The sequence below is a fragment of the Pituophis catenifer genome, unplaced genomic scaffold (assembly GCF_029215685.1).
Source record: "Pituophis catenifer annectens isolate HBS135680 unplaced genomic scaffold, rPitCat1.0.hap2 SCAF_3, whole genome shotgun sequence".
Taxonomy (NCBI): domain Eukaryota; kingdom Metazoa; phylum Chordata; class Lepidosauria; order Squamata; family Colubridae; genus Pituophis; species Pituophis catenifer.
In genome coordinates, this window is record NW_027256883.1 from 178,129,869 (window position 1) to 178,152,355 (window position 22,487).

At 33.8% G+C, this 22,487-nt stretch overlaps 1 protein-coding gene across 2 annotated transcripts in view; it reads right to left on the minus strand.

Moving 5' to 3' along the window:
* Window positions 1-22,487, minus strand: part of TRIM33 (tripartite motif containing 33) — a 59,255-nt gene that overhangs the window by 19,956 nt on the left and 16,812 nt on the right. The window contains exons 2-7 of one of the 2 annotated variants that reach the window (XM_070941579.1): window positions 14,637-14,755; window positions 14,360-14,507; window positions 12,482-12,611; window positions 10,094-10,210; window positions 8,814-8,928; window positions 3,167-3,313 (exon numbers count right to left, since the gene is read on the minus strand). In XM_070941579.1, coding sequence (XP_070797680.1) covers window positions 3,167-3,313; window positions 8,814-8,928; window positions 10,094-10,210; window positions 12,482-12,611; window positions 14,360-14,507; window positions 14,637-14,755 — 776 coding nt within the window. Of the gene's footprint in view, window positions 1-3,166; window positions 3,314-8,813; window positions 8,929-10,093; window positions 10,211-12,481; window positions 12,615-14,359; window positions 14,508-14,636; window positions 14,756-22,487 lie in introns of both variants that reach the window. The other variant, XM_070941578.1, reaches the window with a different exon arrangement.

The window sequence follows — 22,487 nt, forward strand, 5'->3', positions numbered from 1 at the left end:
GGACAATTAACCAGTGGAACAGCTTGCCTTCAGAAGTTGTGGGTGCTTCTTCACTGGAAATTTTTAAGAAAAGACTGGACAGCCACCAATCTGAAAGGATATAGGATTTCCTGCTGGGGATTGGACTAGAAGAGCTCCAAGGTCCCTTCCAGCTCTATACTGATTGATTGATTGATTGATTGATTGATTGATTGATTGACCTTCCTTACACTCTATTGTCTTACCCTTTTCCCGTTACACTGATAAAAATAGCCTTCCCACATTCAGAAGGTTTCCGCAACCTTGTATCCTTTATAACCTTTCATCCTAACCAACCAAATAATGCTTTTTGATTTATTTCTTTGACACATTATGCACAACCAGATTCAAACTTCAACCATGTATTGAATTTAATAGCTATCTTCCTCAACAGATACCAAATAATCACCATTTCCATTTTGGGTTTTTGTGTAGTCTAAGCATTTTTTGTACATGCTGCATTCTATCTCCATGCAACCATTTTACAGAAAACTTTCCTCCAGATCATTCAGAATAAAACGTCTTCAATTCCATGTGTGTATTCATCAACTTCATCCCATAAACTCAAATTGCCATTCAACCCCACTACATGCTCCCTAGAGTTTTACAAAGATGTAACATATATCTATTTTTATTTCTTTTAAATAATTAATTCATGCTCATTATCATATATTCTTTTTATATTCATAGGTGTCATGTTCCATACACCATAGTAGTCAACGTATAGCCTACATATAGCCTACAACATATATCGACCTCTCATGGCCCATAAGGCTTTAGTCAGCTAAGGCATTCATAAAACACATTTTAGGAGGATAAAGAATGAGCAAAGTGGGTTGTGCCTTTGCCAGACTTATGCTATATGCAACATTTCTTAACAATACCAGTCACATGGGCTCATTTTGGTTAGGGAGCCACAAGCTTAATCAAGATTAAATTTTACTCCAATTATTTTAACATACTCTTTGCAAACTAGGATCTCTAAGAATACCTTGTAAACCATCATCCTGCTGCCCACATATCATTGAGCAGAATCTTCAATCAAAATACCAACATATTCTAGATTAATAAAGGAGAATACTTGTAGTTCAGGTTGACATGATGGGTCCTTGGTGCTCTCTGAGCTTGGTTGTTTTCTTGCAAACTGTTCATTACCCAAACTAGGTAACATCATCAGGGTTAGAGCTGATAATGACTAGAACTGATGATGTTACCTAGTTTGGATAATGAAACTGCAAGACAAAACTCATCTCAAGACAGCAACTCCAAAACTCCGGCATAAATATCGATTGGTGGCCCTATACTCAAATACACTCAAGACACATAGCAGATAAAAAGCAATATGGAATCTCGAATAATTTGAATGAATTGGATAAGATTTTACAAGGCCCAGAACAAAAAATGATAACCAAATTATATAACTTCCTACTTAGATATAAATTACTGGAAGAAACAGTAAAAGAAAATATGATAAGATGGGCCAGGGACATAGGGCACAACATCCAACTGGCAAACTGGGAGAAATTGTGGAAACAGAACATCAAAATGACAAGAGCCATACCCTACAAAGAAAACCTCATAAAAATGTTTTACAGATGGCACCTAACACCAGCCAGACTAGCCAAAATATATCCAAACACCTCCCCACGCTGTTGGAAGTGCAAAATAAAAAAGGGGACATACTACCATGCCTGGTGGAAATGTACAAAGGCCCAACAATACTGGAAGGACACAAAGGAAATCATTGAAGAAATAATAAACCAACAAGTAGAAAGCACTCCAGAATTTTTTCTATTTGGAATGATAACAACACAACACAACAAAGAGACAAAATACCTCATCATACATATTTTGACAGCAGCACGACTACTGTTTGCGCAAAACTGGAAATCAGATCAACTCCCAACCAAAGACAAACTAATCTCAAAGATAACAGAATGTGCCGAAATGGATAGACTGACACTAGAACTCCAAGATAAAGAAGAAAGTGAATTCTATCTTGTGTGGCACCAGTGGTATCAATGGCTGGAAAAGAAAATCAGTACAAATATGGATGAAAGAATATAGGGTAGAAAAAATAAAACTGGGAATAAATAAATAAAGAGGAGATGCAAGATTATTTCCAATCTAAAACATCTGAATTGATAATGTATCACGTATATATTAAATTATAAAGCAATATATATTTTGATGATGACCAAAGCATATATGTAAAGTATGGTGTGGGTAGGTTGGTGGTGGGAATTCGTTATGTCTTTGTAATATCTTTGTATTTTTTGTATTGTCTTTATATCTATGTTTAAAACTCAATAAAAAAAAAAAAAGAAACTGCAAGACAAAAAGTTTTAAAAACACCAAGGACCCTTCCCATTCTAGATTCACAGACATATCTATCAGGAGGTACTACTGATAAACTTCTCTCCGTTTTGTAGCTCTCTATGCACCTTCAAATCTAATTCAGATAATGAAGAGAGAGAAAGAAAATTTGTTGTGCAAGTGTGTATAACTCTGAGAATAATGAACTAACAAGATTTTTCCTTCTGTTCTGAAAACAACTAATACTGACATTTTATGTATATTAGTTTTTATCAGTTTCTTTACCTTTACTAAAAGTTCCACTACAAAAACATTAAAATAAAACATATCACCTGACCAATATACATTTTGGATCCCCCAGCATATTAGCAATAGCACTTAGACTTATATACCATTTCACAGTGCTTTACAGCCCTCTCTAAGCAGTTTACAGAGTCAGCATATTGCCCCCAACAATCTGGGTCCTCATTTTACCGACCTCAGAAGGACGGGAGGCTGAGTCAACCTTGAGCCTAGTGATATTAATACTTGAATTGCTTTGGGAATAGGTTACAGATGAGAAAACACAATTGCTAGAAAAAGAATATCATCCCAATTCAGCATTTAAAACCTCTAACATCCTGGATTATGATTTTACAGCTTGGCTTTGATGAACCAAATATATCAACAATTGAAATACAAAGTATTATGTTGAAAAAACAAAATTTCATTAGAGGTACTTACCTTCAAGACTACAGAATAAGAATAATACAGATTTTCATAATAAATATGGTTTTATTGCAAGAATAGAATTTATAGCCAAACTGCAACAATAAAATCTGATTTTTCTTACCAGTCGCTTGCTATAGAGCAATGCAGTGCTGCTGCCACTTGTAATGGCCCAATTAGTGAAGTTCATCACATGCTTCACCTGCCTTGATAAACCACTGATATCATTCTGTTGTTGTAATAATTTCATCTGTCTCTCCTTTGTCACAGTCTGAACAGAGAGAATACACACATACTGAATCAATTAAAAAATACGTAACAGCAATAATAAAGCCTTTTATCACAATGTTGAGATCTAGCAGGTACTGAGAGATTTTAAGTGTTCTAATAATACAAAGCTTTTTTTAAAAAAAAAGTTGCAGCATGAAAATTTATTTATATCCTATGCAATTTAATAATTATGCTTTCCTAAGGCAATATCCCTAAATCAGATTCACCTGCAAGAACAGGTTATAACTGTAATTCAGTTAAAATTGTGGCTTTGTTTGCCTTAATGTTATTTATTGCACTTATATCCACTTTCATTTAAAACCAACCTCAAACTAAACCACCTTCCAAACACTAGTCAAATTTAGACAAGCTCAATGATATTTTGAAAGCGACCACTAACAAAACAAGTCCATCAGGCAAACTCCCACAGATACAGTGACAATTAAGCCCCAACTCTAAAATCTGGAAATAACAATATTAAAGTTTTATGCAACAAAATGCATCTGTTTTTTTAATTTTAGTTACAAATACCCAATTTTTCTCATCGGTCTCATTATTTAATAATACCATCTACTTACAATTTTACTGTTTTATATTTGAAATGTGTATAGTTTTGGCACCTAATACATGCTCAAAGTAAAGTACATTGAAGATCAGTAATAAAACATACCATCATTATTACACCATGAATTTCATTATACTTATTCTGTTTTAGAAAAATGCTTTTTCAGTGCTAAATCTAGCACTTCACCTGTATTTTGACAGAATATGAATAAATTCTGTATGTGTCAATTGCTAAACAATGAATAAAACAAGCATCCTCAAATATCTTATTTAAAAATAAGTTCAGCAATTGTTTTATAGAATAGACTTTATAATGATGTTTCTTGATTAAAACAGAAAATCATATTAAAATTAAAGGAAGAGTGAAGTACACCACATTTCTGAGAAATGCAATGGTTGATACCATGGACAGAATTATGATTTCTCAGTGGAAAGTATAAGTTACTTTTGCAACAACAAAATCCTACAGTATTTCAAGTCATTCTTCAGAAGCTGCAACTTTACAATATAGGATAAGTAAAATTTTCCACTGTTAGGTTACACTAAACAAATCTCAACATTTTCTGATGAAACTCAAACCCAATAATATTTTGGTAAGTGACTGTTACTCTACCTCTGTCTCTAAAAGTATTTATCATTCAGAATAATATTAATCATGCTTTCTTTCTCATTAATCTTCTGATCAATATTTGTTTTCTATAATTTTACTAACATTGTATTCATATCAATGATATTGAAAGAGATTTTATTCAAAATGATCTAGTCTAGTTTCTCATCCTGTCCAAGTATTATGGTTTTGTAATACTTGTATTGCAAAATTAGGGTATTAAATTGAGGGAAAATAAATCTAGTATGAAGTACAAAGATTAATATACTGACTGATGGCCTTCTAGCTTCAATTTAAAATTTTCAACTGACAGATTATGGATGTAGAATAAACTACTGTAACACTTAGCACAACATTTCTAACACTGCTGTAATCTATCTATTCAATATTGTAGAAGATGTTTCAACTAGACATGGGGGGGAGGTTGCCTGAGCAACTTTATTAATATGCTTCTAGTCCCATCCTGCAGTCTGTCCTACACTTAAAAATAAAAGACGATATAATCAAAAAACATACTAGTAGATCCAAAAAAGCAAAATATTACTAGTAAGAAATCTGAAATAAATCATATTGCACTCAACACAGGCAAAGATTTTAATAAGACTTCACAAGAAAGAACCATACTTAGTATTACAGTCAAGCAGCTTCTGCAACTGTTCCTTTATTTTGTTCTAGAATACTACAACTGCAACTGCAAGTAAGTCACCTGATCTTCCCAATGATTTCTGCATTACATACATGAGTGGTTAGCAAGCTGATTTACCTCCAGTAAGGAGATGGAATTCTTTTTTAAAAAAATATTTTTTTAAAGATTTAAATCAAGTCAAAGAACTCTTTTGTGGAATTTTATGTATGATCAATACACAAGATATACACTTTGTCAGGCTGTAATACTGATGTGATTGTCCCTAAGAAAGATAGTTGAGAAGTCAGCAGTGAGAAGTCATTTAAAAGTTCAAGTAGTAACAAAAATTCTGCAAGAATCATTGACAAATTTCAACAAAGTTTCGGAACCTGAATTTATGGGGGAAGTTTCCAAAGAATTTTCATTTAGCTTTTATGTTAACATGCATAAGAATGTAAAAATCCCACCAATGAGAGGTATGATTTGCTTGGTTTGGTATGGTATGATTGCTATTTAACTGAAGATAAACAATTTTTAAAATATGTTATAATAAATGTCTTAGCAGGTGGCAACACTTGGCCGATTTTGACTTGAACCCTAAATAGTCTGGGCTCAGTTAGTTCCTAGATGGGACACTGCCAAGAATTTCAAAGCTACATATCAGACTAAGAAGCTAAAAAGATATTCCGGAAGCAGGCTGTGGAAAGCATCTTATTACCAAGAAAACTGAATGAATGTGTGGCCCTGAAGTCACCAAGAGCTGGAACTGACTTAAAAGTAACTTTATTTCTGAGAAGTAAACAAGGCTTCAGCGTTCATGATGAGAGAACATTTGCTTTATGGATTCTTTCAATGTAATAAAAATGCTGACATCCTGAAGACTTAACATGACACATCACTTTTTGGAGAAGAATGAAATATGTTAAACTGTACTAGCCAATCATAATAACCCTCTTCGATCACTTCTTTGCACAGTGGAGCAGAGATGTCTTCCAAAAAGGAAGATAGGTACAATTGTCTAAGAAAAGTTTCCAGACAACTTCAAAAATCCAAGAATCAACAGAAGTATTACATCAAAGATGTAAAGCAGGCTAAGACACTGGTGAGAAGAGAAAAAATGACATCAAGCCCCTTTGAATTCCAAATGTTTCTATTAAATTGTAGTATTTAAAGTAGAAGAATAGGAAAATTATTAAACACATAGGAAGAAATCATATTTTAAATTTAAATCAATAAACATTTAAATTAAATCGGCTAAATCCAATGTAGTAATTGTTCTGGCTTTACCCTTTTTTACCCAGAATGTTGTTTCTGATATGCCTTTCAAAGGCCAAATGCAGTCCTAGTCCACAAAACACCTCAAAAAGAGATGTCAGAAGAAACAGTATCAAGAAGTTAGCATACTATAGCAGTATCTGTTCTAGAACCTGAATTATTATTTATTGATTAAATTTATATGCTGCTCATTCTGGATTAATTTGCAGCTTAACAGATGTCACGGCCTTTCTGTACAAACACCTTGACATAGCACTTTGTTTTCTGGGAATGCTCATTCCCAGTTCATTTTCTAATAGGAAATGCTGATACTAAAAATATAAATGCATCAGTAGGGATGTAGTAATCAACATCTCTTGAATTTAATTCCTGCCTTTTTTTCAGTCTTTTTTTTTAACTGAGTAAATTCAGTAATGAAGGAGTGGAGATCAAATGATGAAAAAATATGCTTTATAACTATTTCTGTGAATTCAGAAATGGTTGCCCATTTCTTGGAAATCAAAGATATGGATAATAATGTTTATGACAACTTTTTATGATAGTGGCAGTCTGGAGTCTTTTCTTATATTAAGATCAGCAGCACCCTTAATCTAGGTTCATTTATCAATACTATAGTGACAAATAAGGGATCTGGCAGTTAGTGAAACAACCAGACCAGACCAGACCAGACCAGACCAGACCAGGTCCTGTATAAGTTTATTTTATTTTATTTTATTTTTAAATTTGATTTATATGCCACCCTTCTCCAGAGACTCAGGGCGGCTTACAATGCGCTAAGCAATAGCCTTCATCCTTTTGTATATTTATACAAAGTCAGCTTATTGCCCCCACAACTGGGTCCTCAATTTACCTACCTCAGAAAGGATGGAAGGCTGAGTCAACCTTGAGCCTGACGAGATTCGAACCTGCAGTAATTGCAGGCAGCTGGTCTTAATAACAGGGTGCTTTAGACCACTGTACTACCAAGGCTTTATTTAACATTTAGTAAAAAATTGTAAAGGTATTAAATGCCTGTACTGACGACTATCACATTCATATCTGAAAGTATTCTCAAACATATGAAGTCTAGATGATTTATTATAATAAGCCTATTCAAAAAAAATCCTCACAAAAACAACAGGAATCACCTTTATAACAATCCTTGCCTTGTAAGGGCAAAGTATTCTCACAACAGCAGATTTTCTAAGGGTAGCCCCTGAAGTCACAGTCATGACTAAGGATATACATAGAAGATAAAACATAAAATGTAGCATAAATACACGGACCATAATAAAGAAGAAATAAAACTTTATGTTAAGTCTGAGTAAAAATTAAATGAAAAAGAACTCAGCTCAACCACACTCAAAAAGAGAAAGTAAGAATAAGGCAACTGCTGCAATGGATAGAGCAAAACTGCTGTAGTGGATAAAGCAAAGGGCTTGGTGGTGTAACTCTTCAGCACTTGCATTAATGTAGAATGGCAACCAATAGTTTTAGCTAGCCTGCTCCTGAATAAGGCTCTGCAGACATAGAAACAGGATAGCTAATGAAAGAAGACCATTTCCATATTGAGAAAGGGAGACTCCAAACAACACTAAAGAAGAAGTTAATATTACGTTTTATTTTATATATCATACTACCACATTTAACTATGTTTTTTAAAAAACAATAAGTTACAACTGGATGGGTTCATATAATGTTCTTGTCAGATCCCCACAAAGACTATGAGAATCACAACCAACAGCAGTTTATGAGCAAGGAATGGTAGTTTAGAATTTTTATCTGGGCAGATCTCAAACCTTTTCCAATGTCTTCCAATCCCACCCTCTCTAAAGAAGGGAATCAGATTTCCTACTGTCTATAGCCCTTTGAGTGTTTTACTGACAATAGATGCATGTTTATATTCTTTGCATTCCTACTCTCATATTCAACTTAATTCACCAAGTTAGCCTGGACTTTTCTGGCTGTTAACTACGTCCTAACGGTGCTAAACCAAAGCCAACGAAATTAGGCTATGATATAGATAAAGAGAGGTCATTTGTCAGAACACCTTTTCTGGATTTCAGAGCATCTATTCCACTAGATAGGATAACATTTTCAATTTTGGGGTGGAGACTGAATCTTAAGGGAAAACCAATATCTTAAACTTGTATAGATTGAATTAAACTACTGTATGTTTATACACTACGCTTATAAACTAATCCACTTCTAAACTTCTTTGGAGAAACTATAGACTAAATTAAATCAACAAAATTCTCCAGACTTTTGCTTCCAAGTGAAAATGGATGCTTCTAATCTTCCTATGACCAGATTAAACTGGAAAGAAATACAAACTGAGTTTGTTGCCACTGACAACAGGGTATATCAAGAAAAGATCTATTAAAAGGTCATTTAAATCAAAAGAATAATATACATGATATCCACATTATGTTCAGTTAAATTTAATTGTACCTCAAGCTGTTGTAGGAGAGATTTTCCCTTTTTATTGATTTCATTAATGAGGGTAAAAATAGCCACTTTGATTTCCTGTTCTACTCGTTTGTTAGTTTCATTTACTTCTTTTACCCTGAAAAGAGAGAAATCTGTCATCAGTCACTTACATTACAACATCTTCAACATTCGCCCCTCCCCCACGTAAATGAAAATTCAACATAGAAATTGATGCAGATTCATACAAAATATCATTATCTTAAGTAAAGATAGCATTAAAAATCACAACTATTATTTATAATTTTTAAGGTTCTTTTTACTACACATTATGCATTTAAATCTGCTCCTGGGTTTTTAAAAAAAGCATTTTACATGCTGTAAATGACAGTCAGTTTTCTGTTGATTTTCTACATTATTAAAAAAAACAGTAAAACTTAACTAAGAATAATTTATCACAACTAAAAAAATCCAGCTATTTCACCTATCTAGCTGTTCTTACTTTCTTTTCGTAACAAATAACTATAGTTGCCTATCCAATTATTGCCATAGCAATCTGATAGAAATTCTAGATGGACTTTCCATGGCAGACTTTGATCATAAGAAGGTCACTGACAGCCAATTATAACAAACTACAGGAAAGCATAAAGGTCAAACAATGTAGGAGGATTTGTATTTAGTATACTATGTTTACCAGAGGTGTTAAATATAATACAATTTTAATATTCTTTAATGGCATTTATGGATCTCTTGATCTGCTATATCGATCACTGCAAGCAGATGCACCACAATTTATTTGCCTCAAGAAGCTCTGACAAGTAGAATTTTAAATGGTTGGTTAAGTGAGTTAACATCTCTTGACTTCTCTTGGCAATGCCTTACAATGACTTTTAAAATGAGAAAAAAAGCACTAAATTATTTCACCTGAGACTGAAACATCAAAGTAATTAAATATCCCTAAAAATAAACATTTGTACAATGTTTCTACATGGCCATCTATGCTTTTTCATGCAGCTGGTATATAGCAGTTTCTTTTTGTACTAAACTGTAAAATAATATATGATGTAATGTTATGTTTGTTATGTGTTTTTAATGTGTTTTTGTTTTTGTTGTATTTTTCTTTATTTTGTTTTTAAAAGTCAAAAGTTCAATAAAAATTATTTTTTTTAAAAAAGAAGTTCTTTTTGTAGAAACTTGGTTATCACTGTTACCAACTGTTTAAGGAAAGCCATCTGATATTGAAATTTTAAAAATTCACTCAATTTAAATAAAATATCAACTCTTTTAATGAAATTGTTACTTACCTATTTTGTACTTGAGTAGCTGCAAAGTTAACATAATTCTTCTTTTCAAGGAGTTTGGCTAAGAGATTCTCAATAGCACCTTTTTGATTCTGAAATGCCTCTTCCAAAAACTGATACCTTCCAAACCAGAAAACAGAACCCACATACTATGAAAAGTCAGAGTATTATTACTTTTTATTAATAAGATGGTAAACTATCACATACTGTAGAGGTATTAAAATAAACCCAGGTTCTTCTGAATTTAGACATTACCAACAAATTTTTATTGTGTATGAACAGATGCATCTCTATGTCATCAGAATCATACCCTAGCTCAGGGCTGTCAAACTTATGGCCCATGGGCCAGATGCATCACGCGCTGGCCATGCCCATTAGCAAAGAGGGGAAAGTCCCAATACGTCACATGACGACGACGTGATGGCGCGAGTTTGACACCCTTGCCATAGCTTGTCTCGTGTCTCAAAATAATAATTGCCAAGAGATTAAGATTCTAAATAATGTGAGAACTTTATTGTATTATGGCATTTTGTCAAAACAGCTACTCATATATGAAATCCAGAGGCAGACCAATGAATAGTTGTTTTTGCTGACTGATGGTAATCTTGCCTGCTTCCAATACACATTTAATTGGGAAAGATATATATGAACTCTGAAGAAGACACTTTGTCTCCTTTTATCACCAGAATATACACCATACAAATCTGTCTATTGTGCTCATCCAGATTACAATTGGTATATGATAAGCATCAGGACTATTGCCAATAGTCCATCAAAAACATTTTCCCTATTGCTACTTCAAATTTACTATTCTTACTTAAATATTCTAGATAAACTAAATTAAAAACACATAATATGGTATATATCTATTATTTATACTATGCTAAACCCAGATTGCCAAAGTATCTTAATACATACATTAATACATTATTTTAAAAACAGATGAGAACTAAAGTAATTTAATGTCTTTAACCATGTTAAGTAATAAAGGGGAGAAATAGAAAGATATAGCATGGACGTAAACCATTAAAATATTTTCATATATAAACATATAAGAACATATTGCTATTTATATCTTTAGTACTAGTCGTAAGTACCTAACACAAATTAAGATTCCTAATGAGAGAATTAAGAAAGGAGGAGAGAAAAGAATGCTTCCCATATTTTTATGCCTTCTGTTCATTTATACAGACATCAGAGACAAAACTAAGTAAACTGATAAAACTGATACAGACTTCCAAATCTGTATATCTAACAGAACAGAATTTGCCTTGGTTTTGAACAAGATATGAACAGTTTCTATACAAAAGTTATACTGTCCATTCAACAAAACTGAACTTGCTAGAACTAATTACCACTATATCTCTCTTAAAAACTTTTAAAAACAATTAAAGTGTAACCTATTCAAAGATAAGTTCAACTATTGTTAAAATATCAGCAGTAACATTGCTGATTCCAATAGCATCTTAGCAAGTAATAATTCAGCATTTATGAAATGTAACTTCTTCCAGCAATTTTCTTAATCAGTTCAAGCAAGGTGCCTCAGAGGATATGGAAGTGCTCGCAAAGCATCTGTCAGCAACAATTAAAACATCTGTGTCTATTCCTGGCATAGTGTTGCTAACCTCCAAAGTTCAGAGTGAATCCGGGAAAATACATATTTGGTTTAAAAAGTTACTACAGATGCATACCTATATTTACTCCAAAATACATTTTTCCCTCAGGATCCAATGTGCTCCACAGACCTAAATCATATAATGAAAATTTTGTAGCTAAACTACCATTAAAATTTGTTGTTATCCTTCTTTTATTCAATTTATTAATGCTGATCTAAAAAAAAAACAACGCAAAAGAAAACTACAAACATCTCTTAAGTTTAGTGGTGCAACTTTAAACTATTTATGAAATCCTGATATGTTAAAAATACTTCTGGTTAATTAGGCAATATAGTTTACAAAAAATGTTTTTTTAGACAAGTGTACTTACAAGAACCAAAAGCACTGGTACTAACTTAGAAGAGACATTTCCTACCTTCCTCCCACCCACCACCACCATACTGGAGGGAATGTTTCTTTCTAAAATGGCACCTGCTTCAGGTATCATCTAAAATCAAAGAACATTGCTTTACTAATGTAAAACATATATAAAGTTAACAATTAAAAGTCATGATTACATTGACAAAGATTTTTTTTTATTTAGCTGTCTACTTATTTTTAATTGTCACATGACCTAACTATATCAGGTTTAGAAACAACAGGCTGAATTACTATAAGCCTATTTGGCACAAAAGCAAAAGGAAAGAAGACTTTAAATATAGTAATTATTTGAGGGTTGTTTTTCAAAGTTATCTATATAAGAAAAGGTGTATTACAAAGACACAGACAACTATACCTATGTTCTTTGTGTTCCAGTAACTGACAATCTCTGCACGTCAGCCTGTCACAGGTTTCACAGAAAAGTTTTAACTGTTCTTGTTTGTGCACAGGACAAAAAACAGGACGTTGACCAGATGCTCCAACAGCTTCTGTATTGAAAGAGACAGACTGTCCAAGTCACAAACCAATATAATTGGTAATGCAGACAACGAAAGCTAGCTGAAGACTGTTGTTTTATCATTATTTCTGTTTATCCTGACTGAAATGCTTCACTGACCTCCAATTAATATTACACGAACTATTTTGTTAAGCTGTTTGCTTCTTTCAGGAAATATACTACCACTAACTAATATATCTTCAGCAAATCAGTATCTAGATTAATGGGCAAATTAGTTGCAATAACCCATGGCTAGCAATTTAATTACTTAGCTAGCCAAAGGGACAAAGGGAGTTTTCACATTTATTTTTATACCTAAGAAAAAGATACGGTGATAATTTTTTGCTATACATAGGCCAGCATTATTCACATTTACAAAACTAACCGACCTTGTCTCATCTTACCACTACAACTTTTTTCTCTTTTTGAGATAGTCCTCAATTTATGACAACTTTGGTCACTAAGCAATGCAGTAGTTAAAGCATCATTACATGACCAGATCCAATTTTATGACCATTTTTACTGTGATTGTTAAGTAAATCATTGTGGTCATTAAGTGAAATACATGCTTGTTGAACAAAGCCCAATTGACTCTGCTTGTCAGAAGCCAGCTGGGAAGGTTGCAAATTATAATTACATGACTGCAAGGCACTGCAATCATCATAAATACGAAGTGGCTACCAAGAGCCTGAATTTTGATCACATGATCTCAAGGATGGATAGTGACTGTTTCCAAGGTCATTGTAACTTCAAACCAACATTAAACAGTCATAAATCAAGGAGTACCTGCAATTCTTTGTCTCTAAAATCATCGCTTAATCTCAAATGCCATTTCTCAACTCCTGCAGAACATAAATACAGTATCACCCTCTATGATAAAAGCTCTTTTATACTAGTTGGTCACTCTCAAATTATTTTAAAAGTAAATCCTGCATGATTGAAGTCTGTAATATCTATTTTAAAACATAATGTACCTTGCTAATTATACATCATTTGTAAGAAAACTACCTTTCAACACTGTATCTTAAAGACACTGACAAAATTCAAACATTTTAAACTACTCTATCTGGGAGTTTCCTGTGAGCTTCTTCAGAAAGTCAAACTGCTGCCAGCTGCTGAGAGGTCCATACCAAACTCCCAGCAGGATTTTCAGCCCTAGAGCAGAGAGACCACACTGGGGCTGAAAAATGCTTAAAGTAGTTAGTACAGAAATCCTCTCTGAGGTTGGAAACCCTGCTTGTATTCAGTGGGCTTCTTTTTCAGACCAGAGCAGGAGGAGTTTCAGCATCTTTCAGAATGAACACTTATGTTGGCCTTAAATGTTAATCTGTTTTAAACTGTTTTAGCATTACTGGTTTTAGCTTTATTTGTCAGACTATTTCTGACATAGGATTTTGAAATATTTTGTAGATGTTGCAAAATGGGGTGTTTAAATATAAGAGAGAGATATTATTTAAAACTTAAAATATCTCTCAAGCTCAACATTGAAAAATTGGCATGAAATATTGATATAAATGAAATTACTGTATAAGATAGTAATGGCAATTTGCACTATGCTCTCTAAACATTCCAGCTGAATAAAACCATCCACAAGAGAAACATTCAATAGTATTTTTAAGTTGATTACATGCAAGTTCCTCAACCTTTGTACGAAAATGACATCATGGATTTTCATTATTTTAGGCAAATGACATATCTCAAAGTATTTCATCATAACCACTCAATCAATATTTTCACCTGAAGAGACATCTTCTTTTTTTCTGATCATATGGTCCTTTGTAAATTTTACACGTTGATGAGCTTCTATACAGGTTTTGCAAAGCCATTCTCCACATTCCACACAGAACCCAACAGCACTAGAATTATCATCACAACTGGTGCAGACCTAGAATCAAGAAAAATGTTATCTTTAAATGTTTACATATTCTGGAAATTACCAAATGCACAATGTATTACCCTACACAGAATGTAAATCAAACTATGTTGCAAAGAGGAAAAGCTGGAAGTGACATACCTGCTCAGTTTTCTCATCAGAGCTGCTTGGTACTTCAGATGTATCTTTGACAAAGTAGTTATCTACCAAATCTATTTGTCTGCATTCTTGGCGACAAATTGGGCATCTGATCACACCAACTGCAACCAAAAGAGGATATTTCTTATATTTTTCTAGATTTTTTTTATTAAATTGAAGATTGATCATATTTTTCTTTAATATTTTTTCTAAATCTGTTATAGGGTCAACTTTCTGGCAGAGATGGGGAGGCGGGGGGGCATAAAAATTTAATAAATAAATAAAAATAAATAATTAAATTTATTTTTCCTAAAATAACTTTTCAAGCAATACTGCTTAGGTCACTTGTATATTATATATAAAGAAATCTGTTTATTCACTGTGGCTTTTGTGTCACCTATTCTATGAAACCAAGCACCTTACCTCAAAAGGATTTTTTTTAAAAAAAAGCAAATAAATGAAGTACAAGCACAATAAACTCTATTTCAAAAGACTAAACAAATATCAAGCAAATACTTTAACATATACTTTCCCCTTTGAGGCACTTATGCATTCAAAGACCCTTACAGAGTTCAGTTTCCATAAAGTTATTAGGAAAGTAACTAATTTAACTTGAGGGAGTGAGAGTGGGAGAGATCCGTACAGATGACACTGTCTAAAAGAAGTGACCTAAGAGAAGCTACTCTTTCAAATCCTATTGGCTCAGTGGAAACCACTAGAACAGACATCCAGATCCCAGGGCAGTATTGGCGAACCTGGAAGAACAGCTGCCTGGTGCAAATGCGTACGCTGTGAAGATGATCTTCTGGTTTCCGGCATGCACATGCGCTCCGGCCAGCTGGTCTTCCTGCATGCATGTGCACCAGAAACTGGAAGATGAGATGGCAGGCACGCACTGGAAACCAAAAAAGTAAGTGTGCAGATGCGCACTGGGCAGCTGTTCTTCCGGTTTCCGGCGCTCCCGCACGCCTGAAGACCAGATAACCGGCATGCCAGAACCTGGAAGAGCAACGGGTATCAGCTCACATGCCTGTGGGTCTGTGTGCCACTTCCAGCACGCATGCCACAGGTTCGCCATCAAGATCCAAGGGCAGTGATGGCTAACCTTTTTGTCATCGTGTGCCAAAAGCGGGGGGAGTGTGGGAGGGTCACGCGTGTGTGTGCCCACACCCATAATTCAGTGCACCCTGCCCCCCCATGCATGCGCACGCAACCCCCCCTGCGCTTCCCCCACTTTTAGCATGTGATGGCACGGTAGGACTGTTTTTCGCCCTCCCCAGGTTCCAGAGGCTTTCTAGGAGCCTGGGGAGGGCGAAAACGGCCTTCCCAACCCTCCTGGAGGCCTTCTGGAGGCCGGAAACTGCCCAATTCCCAACTTCCGGTAGGCCCGAAAATCAACTGGCGTACCCACCATTATGGCTCCGTGTGCTATCTGTGGCACACGTGCCATAGGTTCGCCATCATGGTCCTGGGGCATTAAAGCTTTATAGGTAACAATCAACTTTCAGTTGCACTCATAAAATAAGTGCAGCTTCTGAAGTGTTACATGGAATCCAACATTACTTGAACTAATACATTTTTTTGTGATCTCTGTAAGGGCAGTCTCATGTGACGCTATTCTAGTCTAAATGAGTGGATTAAGTATGTTACTGCTAAATAGGACCTCTGGGTATGTATGATCATACCTGGCAGGCAATACATAATTGCGAAAAGGGTCTTCTATTCACAGCTGCCATCTGTTTTGAATATAGAAGCTGACTTTCCAGATAATAAACTAATTTTGTTTATGGAAGTGCAACCCCATCCAGAACCAAAAATAGTAAACTGAGTACCCAGCAACATAGGCTGGGAATTTATGGATTGAGAATGTCCTTGAATGTTCTCAGAGAATGTGGGAAAACAGGCACTAAGATCACAATCCTGGCAGGCAGAAGAAAATAAGACAGGAATCTGAGAGTGGGCCATTCACAGAAGTAGTGGGAATCAATGGTTGAGACTGAACCAATCCTCAGTATTCACCCTATGCCAGGTCACTGGGTATCCCTAGAATCCAGTTGTTACTATTGATTACCAGGAATGTAATAAGACCAATCTCATCCATGATTTTGACCAAGTCTTGGATAGATCCAGAGAGGGATATTTCCTTCTCTACCCACCAGGGTTGCATATCAGTCACAAACCCAGGATAGAACAGGTGGTATTTTCAAAAACTTGATGGCTTCCAAAGAGTCTATTCCACAGTTAACCAGATGTGAGGTTGTCTGAGGCTGCAGTCTACACAGAGTTAGGTTGTTACCATACAAACCGCCTTGCTGGGCAGTAACATCTCTGCCAGAAATGTGAATTTGTACTGGATCAATAGTGGAATCAACAAGGCTGATGATTCTTGGCAATTTCAATTTCACTGCCCTTGAGTGATATGAGGCATGGTGAAGTTCAGAATTTCATCCACTATGACATGATCAAATAACTGTGGGCTCCAAAGCTAGCAAGGGTCATACTTTGTCTCGTTTGTGATTCAGGGCAACAGCAACTTGGTTTGATAAATAATATTACCATCAGTTCACTTCATCAGCAACTAAACTAAACTTATAAATTATTCTCCCAGTGACTTCATACAAATGTTAAACAGCAGAAGGAAAATAATAAAACCTGAAGGACTGTATTAGTTTCTTTTTGACAAACAAGATCAATATAGAATTTCACGAGGATTAAAAGCTTTCACAGCAGGATATAGAATTTGGAACTTTTTTAAAATGATAGAATTGAGGAAAGAGTTTGATCCAGAAGAACAATGAAATTAATATTTTATAACTGTGTAAGAATGAAAGATGAGATAGTATGTTACTGCATGATCTTGAGCACACAGCTTCTGTAATTTCAAAATAAAAATTTTAAGGAACTGAGTCTCTTTTTAAAAAAACTAAGACTGAAATACATTGACTTCCACCTTATACTTCACACTATACACCTTACAGTACCCACATAATTCACCCCAGTGGAAGTTCATACAGAGTTGAGAAAAAGTTGAGGGACAATTAAAAATATTTTATAATAAATCTAATTAATTTCAATGCTAGAAAGAAAACATTGTTCTCACTATAAAACTGCCCTGTGAATTAGAAAATAAAATTATACAAAGAGCAATCATATTAACTATTTTGAAATAAGAAAAAAAAACAATCATTTTATTGGTATAGTCAAAAAATAAAAATAACAATTTCTCAGAATATACAGATTTAATAAATTTGTTTTCAAATATTGAGTGTAAGAAAATTCTTCCTATTAAAAAAGGGAGATGGAGATGATGGAGAATTTCCCAGACTGGGAACATTTTAAAATACTGGATTACAGCAGGTTAGATCAGAATTCTGCTTTCTAAAAGAACCATCTAAGTGCCTTCATAAAGCTTCACAAGAATATAAAAACGAAACATGACTCTCATCATCTGTTTGCTTTGCAACAAATGATAGTCATAAAAATCATAGGAGGGTTTTTTGGAGTAATAAAAATAGAAAATAAGAGATGGCAACTAAAATAGAGGATGATATATAGGTGGTTAAAAACAATAAAGAAGAGTATATATTATATACTAAAGAAGAGTATATATTAATGTGAGACAACTTTAAGAAAATTTACTGTTTGATGTAATATGTTTTAATTTTAATATGCAAACAAATGCTAGATTGGTGATTATGCTTGACTAAGGTTTTATTGAACAAAACTATAAGATACACAGATTTTAGCAACAAACTGTGATTTAATTTAATATATGCTGGAAATGATTATTATGAAATATATTGAGAATTAATTTGAAAGAGCATGTTGGGAAACTGACACAAAATAGATAACTATATTGTAAGAGAAAATTAAAATAAGAGGGATGGATACCAACTAGATAAGAGTTTGAGACTCGGAGGAAATACGTTGGAAACTAGTTAAAATGCTGGAAATCAGTCAAACACTTACAGGAGAGTTGGAGGAGACTATGCTGGAAATCAGCCAATAAAATGCTGGAAATCAGCCAAGCAAATAGGAGGAGAGTTGGAGATTATGCTGGAATAATATGCTGGAAATTAGCCAATAATGGTGGTAGGCTTGGAGGAGACTATACTGGAAATTAGCCAAAAATAGTTGGTGCTCTGGAGGAGACTATGCTGGGAATCAGCCAAACATAATATGCTGGAAAACAGCCAAACAATAGAGGGAGAAAATAAGCCGGAAATTAGTTTAAATAAAACATGTTTTTGTGATAAACCTGTGTAATATGAAAACTGTAATAGATGATAAGTGTTTTTATGTGTGTTTAAGATACTAAGATTCGAGGAAAAGGGTCAAGAGATTAAGAATTAGATAGAATTTTGTTTTATAAAGTGTAATAAAAATGGAGTTGTATTGAATTTGAAATTAAGATTTGTGGTGATAAAACTGTAAGGTAAATAATTAGAATAAGAGGTTAGAATATTGTTAAAAATTATTTTGATGCTGATGGTAAAAGATATAAGATGAAGAACAAGATAAAATCAGGATTGATATATACATATAAAAATGAGCAAAAGTTAATTTGAAATTAAAATTGTATTGATATAATAGATTTGTTTAGGTGAAGATGCTAGACTTTATATTAAAATCTGTTCTTTTATGTTTTGAATTTCTATCCGTAAAAGATGTAATGGGAAATTGTGAATGGAGCTTGTTAAAGGAATGTAAGCATAGTAACCATCTATGACCGGATCGAGACTCTGTTCTTGAAAGTTATATTTTATGTTTGAAAAAATAAAATAAAAAATATTTACAAAAAAAATAAATATAAAAATGAAACATGACTCTCATCTGTTTGCTTTGCAACAAATGATAGTCATAAAAATCATAGAATGTATGAATTTGAAAGAGACTTTAAGTCACCTACTGTAAACACCTGCAAAACAGACTTACATTGCAATTCAATATGAAAATTTCACATATTAATTGCCTGATCTTTTCAGGCAATTTGGCCATATAAATCCAAGATACAGGACATTATCATATCTTGCAGCAGCAAGTATTAAATGTTAATTGCATAGTGTGAAATGATCATCTTTTAATGAGGTGCTACTACTGAGAGACTAAATATTTTATTCACACCATGCCTAAATGCATAAACTGCTAACAAGAAAAAAAAATCAGAAAGGTTGAAACAGAAACAGAAGCAGAAGGGCTAGAAGACAGACTATTCTCTGAAAATGTTTGCCAAGCTCCTGTGGATTCAATTAATCAATGTATATGTTATTTTTCAGAAATATTTTCAGAGTTGTAATTGTAAATACTACAAATGGGTTGCAACTGACAAATACAGTTATCTTTCACTACAGCAAATGATAACAACTCAATATTATCATCACTAGTTGACCTAAAGTAAAAATCTTAGTATCTTAGTATCTACCCAGATCTTCCATAAAAGTCTATTACCACTAATTAGAGAAAATTGGAGAAAAGGGATCAAAAATAATTTCTCCAGAAAATATACACCACAGTTTTGATTTAGCTTAGTTACAGGAGACACAATAAAATTACTTACAATGTACACAAAACAGTACAGTTAACAAAAGGTTATATGTATTTCAAAAAAGGCCTAGGGAGGAAAATTTACAGCAACTGAAGATGTTAAATTGAATTCAGTTCAGTTGTTTTTTTTTTTATTGAAAAGTTTTATAAAAAATACAAACAATTTTCTCCCCCCCATCCTTCCCCCTCCCCACATAATAGAAAATGTACATTTTCTTATACATAATAAATCCTACATATACATGTTTCCCTTAAAGAAAGCATTAAAATAAGGCATTTTAATTACATTCGGAGTTGCTCTTCTTCTTTCTTCCCTCATTCCACAACAAACCTTCTTCTTCTCCTCCTTTCTTTCCCTTCCCTCCCTCCTCTTCTCTCCTATTTTCTCCTTCCTCCTCTCCTACCTCATCCTACTTCCTTTTCCTTTCCCCCACTTCTCTCTTCTTTTCCCCCTTCTCACCTTCTCTCCTACTCCTATCCCCTTCCCTTCCTCCTCTCCTTTCTTCCACTCCTCTCCCTCCCTTTCCTCTTCCTACCCTCTCCTCCTCTCTCCTTACTTCTTTGCTGTGGAATATTCTCCTCCTTTAGTATCTGAGCAACTCCTGTATTCTAATCATAGATACTTTCTTTCAGTTTCTTTTCAGATTTATTCTATCTATCTGCATTATCATCCTAATTGTACATTTATTTTTATAATCTTCTAACTATCGCAACTTAATATTATCATTTCATTTATTATATTTCCCCCACATTTGCTTTTCTATTAAAACATTTATCTATTCAACACTTTTATCCCAACCCAACCTTTGTCCCTCCCTCCCCACCCCCCTACCCCCAACTTCCCAGGGCAAAAACAGGGTATTACATTTAACAAGCATAAGCTAAAATATACTAACTAACTACAGAGTTCAAAATACCCTCACGCTCTTTAACTCCTCTTTTACAAACTCATCAACCTCCCTTTTATATCTTCCTAAATATAAAGACCTTTTTTGGATATATAATCCAATACTTTTACAATATTACCAACATTAAAAATCATAGATAAGTTTCATTTCCCCAGCCTCAAACACCATTCCTTTTCAGCATTACTCCCTAATGAAATTCTAAATTTAACATTTATCCTCTTTAATCCTTCATAAAATTGAACATTTTCAAAACCTAAACATTTTCTCTCATATACCTTTTAAGATACTATAATCTTGTATTAAACATTTTAAAAATCTCTTAATACATCAAAAAAAACGTTCTTAATTTATTTCACAATTAAATTTCAAAACCTGCAGGAAGATATCCTTCAAATTTTCAATTAACCATTTTAATACTTCCATAACTTTTAAAAAGCAATCGTTTTTATATCCAAAACTAATTGTAAGAAAACACTTCCTTTATAACGTTGTCTTAGAATAATTAAAATAACCTTTAAAAATACCAGTTAATTAAAATTTTGAATTTATTACTAAAATCCTCCCCCCCAAAAGAATTAATCTTCTATTCTTCCCTTCTTTCTATATTTTTTCCAATCCTTCTTCTTCAATAATTCTTTCAGCATTGCTCCTCCCCCTAATCTTCTCTTCGAAAATTTTTGAATTTTGATGTGAGGTTGATGTATCTTGAAAACTCGCCCTCTTCTTAAAATCATTTTCTCTGGTTTAAGACCCCCATTTCGACTCCTCCTGCTTGTATAATCAATCATTTCATTCCTTTGTCTGTAAAGCCAAGAGTTGTTGCCATAAAGTTTGTCAACTTGCAATAAAGAGTCTGCTTGTTGGCTTTCTTTTAATTGAGTGGAAGCGTCTGTTTCAACCTCCATTTCCAGCCTGACAGCGTCTTTATCCTCCGGAATCAAAATCCTCTCTTTAATTTCCTCCTGATTCTCAGCCAGCAAATCATTACAATTCTCCAAGCTACATTTTTGAAAAATTCTTTCAATTGTTTCCAAAAGAGCAGAGTTAAAAGAGTCTAATAATTCTTGAAAAACCTTTACGGTCACAACTTGAGAATTTGCTGATTCACCAAACAGTGACTCTCCAGCCCAGATGTCAGCCATGTTTCAGTCTGCACTTTATATTTATCCAGCTATCAGGTCGACAAATCCAACTATTTTTCACACAGTATGAAGATATAAATTAATTGAGGTCAATACCAAGTTCTTTTCCATGCCGCTTCCACTTTAAATCTTTTTCTTAGGGTGTAATCCAGTAGCTGTATCAATGTTACAAGCGTTAACAAGCTTAACAAGCACTTTCACTAGTAGCTTTTACTTACGCCCTTAGATGCCATTTTCTGCATTTATAAACGGAGTTAAAG